At 37.3% G+C, this 13,012-nt stretch overlaps 1 protein-coding gene across 1 annotated transcript in view; it reads left to right on the top strand.

Moving 5' to 3' along the window:
• orb (polyadenylation element binding protein orb) overlaps positions 1-7,380 on the top strand; it is a 68,189-nt gene extending 60,809 nt beyond the window's left edge. The window contains exons 11-12 of the mRNA XM_083111089.1: positions 1,056-1,183; positions 6,372-7,380. Of these exons, the coding sequence (XP_082967215.1) occupies positions 1,056-1,183; positions 6,372-6,569 (326 nt within the window). The 3' untranslated portion in view covers positions 6,570-7,380. The remainder of the gene's footprint in view (positions 1-1,055; positions 1,184-6,371) is intronic.
• Positions 7,381-13,012: the final 5,632 nt, after the last annotated feature.

Genomic DNA, 13,012 nt, shown 5'->3' with positions numbered 1-13,012 from the left:
TACGTGTATAAATTTCACAGCTGCCGGATAATTAGTTCGTGAGATATAGCATTGTGAGTGAAGCAGCTTTTGTTATTGTGAAAAAATGGATAAAAAAGAATTTCGTGTGTAATAAAGCATTGCTTTTGGGGGGAAAAAAATACTGTTGAAGCCAAGGCTTGGCTTGATAAACATTATTCGGACTCTGCACCAGGAAAATCAACCGTTGAGAAGTGGTTTGCTAAATTTAAATGAGGCGAAATGAGCATCGAAGACGATGCATGCAGTGGATGCCCCAAAGAGGCTGTTACCGACGAAAACATCAAAAAAGTCCACAAAATAATTTTAAATGATCGTAAAGTGATGTTGATCGAGATAGCTGAGACTTTAAAAATATCAAAGGAACGTGTTGGACATATTGTGCATGAATATTTGAACATGTGAAAGCTGTGTGCAAAATGGGTGCCGCGCGTGCTCACAATCGATCAAAAGCAACAACGTTTTGATGATTCGGAGCAATGTTTAGCGATATTCAACTGTAATAAAATTGCTTCCCCATCCACCATATTCTCCAGATCTGGCCCCCAGTGACTTTTTCCTGTTTGCAGACCTTAAAAGAATGCTCGCTGGAAAGAAATTTAGCACTGATGAAGAGGTAATCGCCGAAACTGAGGCCTATTTTGAGGCTAAAGAGAAATCGTACTATAAAAATGGCATCGAAAAATTGTATGACCGCTATAATCGTTGTATCGCCCTCGAAGGCAACTATATTGAATAATAAAATCGAATTTTGTCAAATATTTTTTACTATGTTAGCCTACGAACTTTTCAGCCCAACTGTTATGTCATTTGACTTGCATGCTCCTTTAAAAACTGAGTGTCTCAATGCGTACCAGTTTTGTCCAAATTTTTACATCTGTCCTGAATTGCCCATGGTAGCTGCAATCTAGCTTCCATATGATCTTTTTTAATATTTTCCATGTGGATAAGAGTAGATTTGAAAATTTAGGACTACAAAACTGGTATGTTAACACATAGTGTGAACAAGTGATGCCAAGAACTTAATTTCATTGCAGGTATTGACACAGACAAGTACAAGTATCCAATAGGCTCAGGTCGTGTCACCTTCAACAACAACAGGTCCTACATGAAGGCAGTGTCTGCAGCTTTCATAGAGATCAAAACTCCTAAATTTACCAAGAAGGTAGGTGTATTTTAGTTCTCACTAAAAACCTACCCATAACTAGGCCACAAAAACTATCAAAAGTGCAACTATTGTCACAGCCAAAGTTGTCAAACAAGGGGAATAACAAAACTATTCTGTAGTCTGTATCTTGTGGGGTCTAAATGCCATACGACAACTTGCACAGTTGGAATTTGGCACGAATCTTGTAAAAGTTCTGTTAAGTTAGCTGAAATTTTAAGGTGGTGGTTTGTGATGATCACAAGTTCCAATGGGCACAATCATTTGCAATAGTTTCACTGCTTTAGTCATTCAAATTCAGAATTTATTTATTTACTCCAAAGACTGAAGATGATACGCTGAACTCTATCTTACAGAATGCGCACAATATTGGCATGTCCCCATCCCTATTATGTATTATCGCTTATCGTACACCATATTGAACAGTATTCTACTGACATCATGATAAATGTTCTTCTTAGGTTTAGAGTTCTTAGCATAGATAATGCATTTTGGTGAAACCCACAAAAAACTGCAGTGTGTTTTTATGCTAAGCAAACTAAACTTAAGACCTAACAAGAAAGGTATTCTGCACTGATGTCAGTAGATGACTGTTCAATATGGTGTACAATAAGCAGGCCCGTAGTTAGAGGGGGGCAGGTGGGTCAACTGCTTCCCCCCTGTGAAAAATATAGAAAACATGATTTTTGCAATTTTCAGTATCTAGAATAGTTGACATTTTGAGTAAGTCTTGTATTAAAGGTGCCTAATGTGTTTGTATGTTTTTCTTGGATGTGTTGCTATGAATTTGGAACTGCTTAAATTTTTGTTTCCGAAGTCTACCTTTTGGTAATAGTGATTCATGTGGTAGAGAGTAGGGATGGCCAGATCCGGATCCTGGCGGATCCGAAATCTGGATCCGGTTGGTTCCGGATCCTAAAATTTTTCGGATCCGGAATTTTCAGCTCCGGATCTGGATCGAGAACTTTTGGATCCGGATCGAGAACTTTTGGATCCGGAATTTTCGGATAAGGATCAGTTTTGCCATCCCACATGCGCTTCTTTGGAAAGTAAGAATGTGCTTATAACATATTGTTACCTGCTAATATACATACATATATATATATAATATACATACACACATATATATATAGTGTGTGTGCGCGCGTGCGCGATTTGTAATTAATTAATACACTTACTAGGGAGGTCTAAGTCTCCCCCTCCGATTTCCATGAAACTTGGCAGTGTATAGAGCCCCCCCCCCCTCAAATGTCAAGATGACGAGAAATTGAAGTGGGGATCTGACCCCGAAACCACGTAAATATGGCATAGGAAGAAACAGGGGGCATAGGGCCTCTCTATACACCTGTCAAATTAAATGGGAATCGGAGGGGGATACAGGGGTCAGATGATCCCCATGTCAATTTGTCCTCATCTTGACATTTGAGGTGGGTTTTGCCCCCTAAAACAGTCTTTTAGCTGAAACAAAAAAACGCATAATTCTTCCTTCGGGCCCCTCTATACACCTGCCACGTTTCATGGAAATCGGAGGGGAACACAGGGGTCAGATCCCCACTTCAATTTGTCCTCATCTTGACATTTGAGAGGAAGTTGCCCCCTAGAACAATTTTTTTGCCAAAACAAAAAAAACAAACACGTATTTCTTCATTTGGGCCCCACTATACTGCCAAGTTTCATGGAAATCGGAGGGGGACACTTACATAACTTCCCTTGTTAGTTTTACACTTTGTAATTATATAACACTGCATATATTATAATGTTTTATTTTAATTTGTAAAACTGTAACTGTAGAACAATTGTATAATTTTTGTATAACATTTCTATCTAGTTATGTGTGTTAAAGGTTTCATCCTGGAATGGAATGTATCACATTTATGTGTTTTCATTTCCAATACATTCGAATGAATACATATTCGTTTCAATGGCATTTACAAAATCACCTCGGACATTTGTGCACGAGTGTGTTAGCAGATGCGTAACAAAGTATTTTAGGAACAACACTTGAAAAAAAATTCTTGTAGGACTAACTAATGAAAAATTTCTTTGTAATCGAAGATCATAATACCTTTTAAGATGTGGTAATATTATAATGGGATTGAGATACGAAACTCTCGGACCCAGATCCAGATTTTCAGATCCGGATCCAGATCCGAAACTTTTGGAACCGGATCCGAAACTTTCGGAACTGGATCCGGATCCGTTTGGCCATCCCTAGTAGAGAGAGAGGAAGTGGATATAAAATTTTTGTTACTTAGCGTTGCTTTTCTGCCACTTCTAGCTAATCGCAACAATGAGTGATGTAAAATTGATAAACACACACTCTGAAACAGTGACGCAACCACAGGGGGCATTGTCCCCTCCTCAAACCTTGTACGGAAGTCCATTCTAGGAGAAGCAAACATTGAAGTAAAAAAAAAAAAAAGACTAGGAGAATCTAAGAATAGCAGGACAATTGGATACTCATGATGGAATTAGATTTAAAGTGTTCCTCACATTTTTCTTTCAGACTGCCAAGGGGCATAGAGGGGCAATTGCCCCTCCCTCGATTTCAAATTTTATACAAATAAAAATAAATTTCGTAAAATTTTCTCTTATAGTCAAAGTTCAGAGCCATAACTATGGGGTAGCGGGAGTCTTCCCTGGGAGCCAAACAATCTATATGAAAAAGAAAAAAAAAATGTTACAGAATGCCATGGTGCCCCGTAAAATTATTTGCTCCCTATTAAAACAATTTCTTTCTATGAAACTTAAGATGACACTGAAATCATAGAAGTAATTGATTAATAAAGGGATTCCTATTTGTTTGTCAGGTGTCAAAACTTGTATTTCAACTATAATATAATTCACACAATATTTTGCAAAATAGTTAACGTAACCAGTAGGCAAACATTGTCTGTAGTGATGCAAGAGTCTCCCCTTTGAAGGAAATTGAGTCCGTGGTGGACTAAGGGACCCATGTTTTAATGTTTTAGCAAGTCCAAAAAAAAGTTACAAATTTTTACACAATTCATCAAAGTGTAGATAATATGTAACCATTATTAATTAATTAGATTTTTCTTGCATAACACAACACACTGGTGGTGTTGGATTCTAGTTAGGTTCCTGTGTGTGTAAAAATCTTGCATACTGGAAACTAGAGGGAATCATTATGAAGCATGATTTATAAAGTGCTTCCTTAATCAGTTCTGCAGAGGCACCCAAAGCTGTTGGTACATATTAAGTCTATTAACATTATCGACCTGAAAATATCAAGTAGATACAGTCCGTATTAGCCTATTTATGTTAAACTTTATATTTGTATTCTTTGGCAATCTGGAAAGGTCATTATCCAAATATTGCTATTTGATGTTGGTTGGAAGTTTTTTGTTCGTTTGAGTTTCAAGATATCATTTTTCTGTTACTTATCTCTTTGGGGGAGGGGGCAAGTGCCTCTGTGTACCCTTCTATATCGACAATGCGACACAATATATTAGAAATTTGCCCCCTCTAGGATTGACTTCGCCCCCTACAAAGAATTCCTGGCTAAGGGCCTGACAATAAGAAAGATCCCCATTATATAAGGTTTACTGCTTTGTAACCACTCCCCCCCCCCCTTTCAGAACCCTTCAGTCCCAGGCATCATTGTAATAAAGCTTGCCCACTTCAGAAGCGCAACTTTTTTTATTAATAATATATAATATGCCGCATCAGGCACACCCTTAATTTTGATGAACTATGAGTTGCCAGCAATAAGCATGGCCGTATTTAGAGGGGGGGTTTCTAGGGTTCAAACCCCCCCCGAAACATCTGACATGTTGGATTAATGGAAGTTCAGAAACCAAAATCTGTAACTATTTTCAAAATTTTTTTCGAAGCATCACACAAATACAAGGAGACAATGTTGAAACGATAGAGCTAGAATTTTCATACATTTGGAATTCCGCAAGTTGAGTGAAACAGGATTTATTCTCGGAATTGCATCCCACCCATAACCCCTCCATTTTCATTTATGCTGTCCTCTTTCCAGTTTAGTTCCTGCGTCACAAGGAATATACACAGAAAATTCCCTTATGATTGTCCCAAAATTTTATTTCCAACTTTTAAATTCCCTGTCCGATAAAGTTGAAAATCCCCCTTGATAGGAGTTCAAACCTAGGATCTCCAGTGTCGTAGCGCATTACGCGATTGAGGTTACAATCCATGCACCAGGCTAAGTTTTTAAAGAGAGTAACTGGTTCCACTGTTTTCAAAATTCCAAAAATTAAGTTATAAGGTCAAACAACAAAAACTTTATGACTAAAATTTCTATCTAAATTTTAGAGATTTTTCTTGAATGTATCTTAAAATTTGATAACAAAGTATAATAATTGTGCATTTCAGTACACACTGTACGAAACGTAAAAAAAACAAAACAAAAACAAGAAAAACTTGTGCTCGATATTCACTCATCTGCTGAATTGAGTAAGCCCCCTTAAGGATATAATAATAATAATAATTATTATTATTATTATAATAACAATAATTATACAATGATAATTAAAATTTCATAATAATAAAACAATTTTATTCCAAAATAATAATAATAAAATTATTATAATAACAATAATTATACAATGATAATTAAAATTTCATAATAATAAAACAATTTTTTCCAAAATAATAATAATAATAATTATTATTATTATTATTATGATCCATAATAATAAAACAATTTTATTCCAAAATAATAATAATAATAATAATAATAATTATTATTATTATTATTTTGGAATAAAATTGTTTTATTATTATGACATTTTAATTATTATTGTATAATTATTGTTATTATTTATATTATTCAAATTTATGGCGACGCCCATGGGAACAATTATGAATGAACCCCCCCCGAAAATTTTTCTTGCCTACGGCCATGGCAATAAGCAGTATTCATTCAATGGGTCCTCATGATCCAGGAATGTCCTCGCATCATAAAAATATTGTAAAGAATGTTACTGCAAGCACTGTTACACAACTGTTTGACAACCGGTCCACAGCAGCAATAACTGGTTGAAACCAGATAAATCTACGAATGCCATCTGGTGACACTTCAACAAGCCATACAGACCAAGTTACCAAAACTGGGGACTAATTTATAAAATATTTAAATTTAAGTCAAAATTAGGCTGAAAACACTGTATAGTAACACATGTAAATTGATCTTCAATTATAGGTGCAGGTAGATCCATACCTGGAAGACTCCCTCTGCTCTGCCTGTGGAGTTCAACAAGGGCCTTACTTCTGCAGAGACCTGATCTGCTTCCGCTACTTCTGCCGAACCTGCTGGCAGTGGCAGCATGCACTGGATGCGATGAAGAGCCACAAGCCCCTCATGAGGAATTCAAAGTCAGCTGCCAACAGAGTAAACTGAGGGTGTCGAAGGCGGTTCATTTGAAAGGAGAAATGTGATATAAACCAGTGAGAAAAAAAAGTCCGAAAGTTAATAATGATAGACACTGCACAGAGGACTTTCGGTGCATTTTGTTTTAAGTAAATGAAACAGGAAAATGTTTAGCCTGGTTATATTTATCTTTACAGTTCTTAGTGTTAAGAGTTTAAGAGAATATCTTAAAGGAAAAAATGGGATAACTAACGAAACAATCACTAGAAAAGTTCCTTGAATTCTTGAACCAAGTGGTTCATTCCGTTGATTTTTTCATAGTGTTTTAATATATTTTCTTTAAGTTTTTCTGTTAGCAAAGAAAAAAATGCTATCATTCAATCTTCAATGTACTTTGCTTCGGGGTCATCAAGACTCTGTATTACTCGTATATTTTACAGTGACATTTTTTTAGATAATGTGGAATTTAATAATTGATATATTGTTCATACAGTGTTCCTATTTTCACTTTTATATATGGTAGAGCACACACTATCGTTCTGTTTTTAGCACATGTTGGTTCCTACACTGGCAAGGGATGTTTTACGGGATTATTTTTAATAGTTTATATGAAAAGGGGAAGCGGGTTACAATGTAGCTGCGCCACGGATGGTTTATGACGACGATTAGGATGAGAAACTGGTCTACGATTCTAGGAATGGATTGTAGTTGCTTTATTTATATATATATTTTGGTTCTTATAATTTATGTATAAATTCATTTCTTGGTTAATTTACTACTTCTTTTGATATTATCTTTTGTTGAATAAATAATTTTTGCATAGAAAGAAGGCTTTTAATTTAAAACAATTATTCTTAGTTTTGACCTAAGCAAATTGCTAGTATAACTAACACTAATCAAATTACACTTCTAATGGCTAAACATTGTGCTCAATGTTTTGAAAAACTGACTGACGTGTGTAAGTGTTCACGACCTAAGTAGTTTTGAAACATTAAGCAAATGAAGTTAGCCACAAGTGCTAATACTAATTCTGCTTTTGAGGTCGCATTAAGCAACCTTAGATGTTGATAGGTACATCTCTGGAGCATAAAACTAACTTCCAAAGGTATAATTTAATTAGTATGGTTGTACTTACTGTGTGTTCTCCTCGTATATTTTCCATACGTATGTAAAGTGTACTTCAGCCATTTACTAACACCATCACGATTTGATGATTTCTGATGAAATTATTACAAAATTTATATATTCTTGAGGAAATTAGCAATAAATGTCCAATTGAAGAAGCAAACTACTTTTTGGTCCATACAGACTGTTCAAATGACACTGAAAATTTTGCTGTAGGACTCCCAATATTGAATGACGTTTCTGGGAAAGTCCAAGGTACATAAACTACGATCTTGATAATCTTAGTTGATAACACTGGTCTGGGAGGGGAAAAAAAAAATCGAGCCCTGACACCATTTCTGCTGATTCTTATGTAAAATGACCTCCTGAATCCGAATGACCCCCGTTTTCCCCCATCACCCACCATTTTCGGGGGGAGCCCCCCACCTATTTTTATCACTTTTCGATAATTTGGAGGGATGAATAGTATTATTTTAGCCTTTTCACCCCTCTGGCCCCTCAGAAGAAATGTAAAGTTCTAAAACATGAACATTTGTAGCAAGGATGTAGATTTGGGGGGGGGGATTTGCCCCCTTAAATTGTAAAAAAAAATCATTAAAAATGATCAATTTTTCCAGTTTTTTTGCAATTTTTTCACTTATTTTTTTTACATATTCTAGCTTCCAGCCCCCTCATCCTCCCCCAAACACCCCCAAATAATAAAAATATATAGAAACAATATTAAAATATATAGCAACAGTTTGGAAGATTCACTGTACCATGCTGGCGCTCTCAATACCTCGCGGGAACAGGTTTGCATAGGAATTTTCATGCTTTGACAAGTTTAAACTTGCATTGATCTTATCACTATAGTCCTGCACTTTAATCCTTATCTTCCCTCAGTATAGGTGAACGCTCAGGAGTAGGACCCCGAATGAAGGGAGTCGGAGGGACGAGGAAGGTCGGCTCAAAGGTACCTGTAAATCAATGCCATTTGCTGTGCCCATGGTTTGGCGGGAACCTCGCTGTCATCTCAGATTGTTACTTTTGTATGACTTCCATCGTCGGGTTATCTAGCAAAAGTAAGCATACAATTCAGTATCCTAATATCCCTTCAGCTCTAAGACCAGTTCCTCACAACGAATCTTTGCCAATCCCAGTGCCCCCAAAAACCTATACTCTAGAGCCAGAAATGGATTTGAAAGACTGAGCCACAGCCTGGACCATCAAATGATACGTCCACCGATGAAGTGTGTTATGCTTATTCAGCTCATCGACAACCTCACCTCGTTACTCAGTCGGAATTGAATGATCTCGTCAGGGATTTGGAGTTACCTAAGAGTAAATCTCAACTTCTTGGATCTCTACTTCAGCAGTGGAATCTCTTAGAAAAGAGCTGTAAAGATCTCTTCTTACAGGACCAGGCAGTCAACCCTGAAATTACTTTTTTCGGAAAATGAAGGCTTAGTGTTCTGCCCTAATTCAAATGCATTGATAATAGAACTGAAGATGGCATGGGACCCAGACAAATGGAGACTGTGTTTATAGAACGGTTCCATCAAGCCATCAATAAGTTTGAGAGGATATTTTGAGGGAAGGGGAACGCGAGCATGTTAGCAGAGTACTGCTGGTTTTTGGTACCTCAGGGTACAAAAGGAAAAGAAGCACCAAATAAAGGTACTTATCTTATTTATTTATTTTCTAGATTTATTATTTTACCTTTTATTTATTATTCTTTACAGCTGAAATATTCTTTTCACCCCTCCAAATCAAAATCATGGCCATAAAATATCAAAACGTGATAAAAAATAAGGGGGCTCCCCTGAAAACGGCAGCTGATGGGGGGGGGGCACGAAGTATTGAGAGCGCCAGCATGGTACAGTGAATCTTCTGACCTGTTGCTATATATTTTATTATTGTTGCTATATATTTTTATTATTTGGGGTGTTTGGGGGAGGATGAGGGGGCTGGAAGCTAGAATATGTAGAAAATAAGTGAAAAAATTGAGAAAAAACTGGAAAAATCTACCATTTTAATGATTTTTTTTACAATTTAAGGGGGCAAATCCCCCCCCCCCCAAATCTAACTCCTTGCTACAAATGTTCATGTTTTAGAACTTTTTACCTCTATAGCCCCTCAGAAGAAATGTAAAGGCTGAGATAATCCTTTTCATCCCTCCAAATGATCGAAAACTGATAAAAATAAAAATAGGTGGGGGGGCTCCCCCCGAAAACGGTGGGTGATGGGGGAAAACTGAGGTCATATTCAGATTCAGGAGGTCATTTTACATAAAAATCAGTAGGAATAGTGTCAGGGCAGATTTTCATGCAGACCAGTGTAATCTGTACAAAAGTGATACACAACATATAACTGAAAACAAGCAGTCAAGTGAACATGCTAAAAGTTGTGTGCTTTGAGCTAATATCAATGGTATCTGTGTCTGCTAGATTTCTGGAGTTTGTGCATCTATGAAATGTGCAAAATTTCAAGGGGAATGTTTTTGATGTCTAAATTTCATGCATAATTTTCATAACTTGAGGTGGCATTGCAACAAAAAATTGAAAAATAACACCGATGGACATGTACTATAAATATTCTACACTACTTTGTTTGAAATTGGTATAAACATGGCTGGAATGGGCATCAATCACTTTACTGGCATGGCAAATAGGATGCCATCTGGGGATCAGCAATGCAATCTTTAGGTAAGGCCTATCCCCATACATCTACAGCAGTGCACATCTAAGAAATGTGAAATGTATATCAATGGCGCCCTTTCTATGTGAACTGTTACTACAAACATTCACACCCTGAGGTTCTTACCAATACCAATCACAGAATCAAAGAATAATAAAAAAAAAAACACATTCCTATATACTCGAAATGAATAATGCTGCACCCATGCAGAAGGCTGTGCTGTTCCTTATGAATGCTATGTTCGCTACATGAGGTGGCCACCCAAGTTGAGTCAATCCCCCCCTCCCAAGAAACTTGTCAGTTATTGATTTAGTTTATTTTACTTCACATTTCTGACAATTTTGGCTAATCATGAAGATTAGGATGAGTGATGATATGATGAAATTAATGAAGGGACACTTACAAATGCCCAGGCCAGGATTCAAACCTGGTACCCCTGGCATTGTAACATGATGTGCTAACCACTCTGCCAAGAAGGCCTGCCTCCTTGTCAGTTCTGTCTGGGATGTTAGCAGTGGCGAAGCATCCTAACAGGCCTGGAGGCTGGGCCTAACATAATATATTTGTCTATTACGGATTATTTTATTACTTATAAATTTCATTAAACGACGCTTAATAAAAGAAAACTGAAATTCTAGGTCTTCCGATAATTACCGCAAGTTTGCAACCCTGCCTGGAACCGTATCTGCACATTCAGCAAGGACCGCCTGAGAGTGCCTCAGCTGGTCCCATAACAACCTATGTGATTCGTGCGGGAAAACATAATTTCAGGGGCACGTTCGGCTATAACTTAAACTGAGAGGCTGGCCTCTTTTCTCTCTCTCACCCTCTCTCCCAGACTTCGAAGGGTACCGATCGTGTAGGAGTGTGTGACGAAGCAGGCAGTGGATGCACAGAGCTTGTTGAAGCAGCGTTTCCATGGAAGATTCAGAGCTGTCCCAGGAGCGGAGCACACCCAGCTGGTAACATGTAGCGAAAATGGGTTGCTAACACCTCTAAGCCTGGCCTCCTAACTTATCAAAGTAGGCATTATTAGAATTCTAACTGCAAATAATGCATGCAAGTTGGTTACCAGTGTTGTTTGGTGCTTTCAGCTCTTTTGAGGAACCGCTTTTCGCGAAGTGTTAGCTGCTGGATGTGTCCCACACCAATCTCTATTCATAGAGGGAAAGTATTTTATTTCTTTGAGGAAAGGGATATCGAGGCGAAATTTCCTTTCATGATTAGTGAAATAACTGAAAACGTGCTACTTTTAAAATGGGGCAAAGTACACAGAAAGGTGTGTTCTCATTTAGCATTTCATCATTTTCTAAATCATATTATATTTTTTTTAAAAAAGGCGCGTGTTGAAGAATTATATGCATAACAGTTAAACTAAATCTATAAATCAATTATTTCTTTTTATTTTACTTGGCTTCCTGCCATTTTTGGCTAATTGGGAAGATGAGAATGAGCGATAATATCATGACATTGACGAAGGGATACTCGCAAAGAACATCTATGCCCAGGTGGGGATTCGAACCTGAGGCCCTTGTTGTAGCATGCTGTTATAACCAATCCGCCGTGGAGGTCAGCATTAAAAATAAATAAACGCTAAGTGGTGATCAATTTCTTTAATGTGAGAAACATTTACAATACTGTTATTGAAGTAGCAAATAATTTTTACGAGCAGCTTTAATATAAGAAATGTAAGAGGGCTGGGCCTCACAGAACTGCTTTTTCATTGGGTAATGCGTGGTCAGAACAGTGTCCCATCGTCACTGTTTCCTGACCTTCGAGACAGAAGCGCCTTTATTCTCAGATATCTAATAGAGACCAGATGAAAGTAGAATCTGAACCAATGCCTCCAGGGGGAATCGAACCTTCTACTTCTTGATTATAAGGTGAGAGCGTCAATCACTACATTATCCTTTACAATAGCTATCCAGACTTTTTTGAACAGCAGTAGACGATATTCACGCAATATGTTATATTTTATTTTCTAGGGGCTATATTTTAACATAATACTGTTAAAAAAATTAAATCTTCCACCCCCCCCCCAATCCCTGCTCAGTCCTGTGTCTACCCTTCCAGAGACAGCACGCTTCGCCACTGGATGTTAGTAGATAGTGTGCACAGAGAGAGAGTGTGTTGATTCTACAGGGTGTCCCACGAACAGCGCAACTGGGAATTAAGAGTGGCGTTACTTTGTAACCGAAACCTGTACATACATAAGTCATACACCAAATGTTAGTCCTGTCCAAGTAGATATTTTTAAACACAGAAACAACAAACGGGGTGCAGTGTTGTTCATGCAGTGTTTCCAAATGTAAGTGAAAGTGTAAATTTATTTTTCCACAAAGCATGGAAAATTGCATGTCAAACATTCGTACGGAAATTTGGACGTCAATTTCCACCTTGGGTAGGTGGACTATTTCGCCATCTATAGTTCAGAGAAGAAAACCGATCGTTTTCGCGTATAGCCAATACTGAAATGCCTCGTAAAGGCGTACCGGTCCAAATGGGTGTTTTAAAATAATTATGAGGTACAGTGGCAACACTGTTGATGTTTGAAGGCAACAAAAGGTGTGTTTAGTGATGGTCTATGACATGGAAATACTGGAAACAGGAAAAAAAGAAAATGAAAATTTAGTGATGGTCTATGACATGGAAATACTGGAAACAGGAAAAAA

This window comes from Lepisma saccharinum, chromosome 24 (genome assembly GCF_977018435.1).
Source record: "Lepisma saccharinum chromosome 24, izLepSacc3.1, whole genome shotgun sequence".
NCBI lineage: Eukaryota > Metazoa > Arthropoda > Insecta > Zygentoma > Lepismatidae > Lepisma > Lepisma saccharinum.
This window is presented reverse-complemented; position numbering and strand designations above follow the sequence as displayed.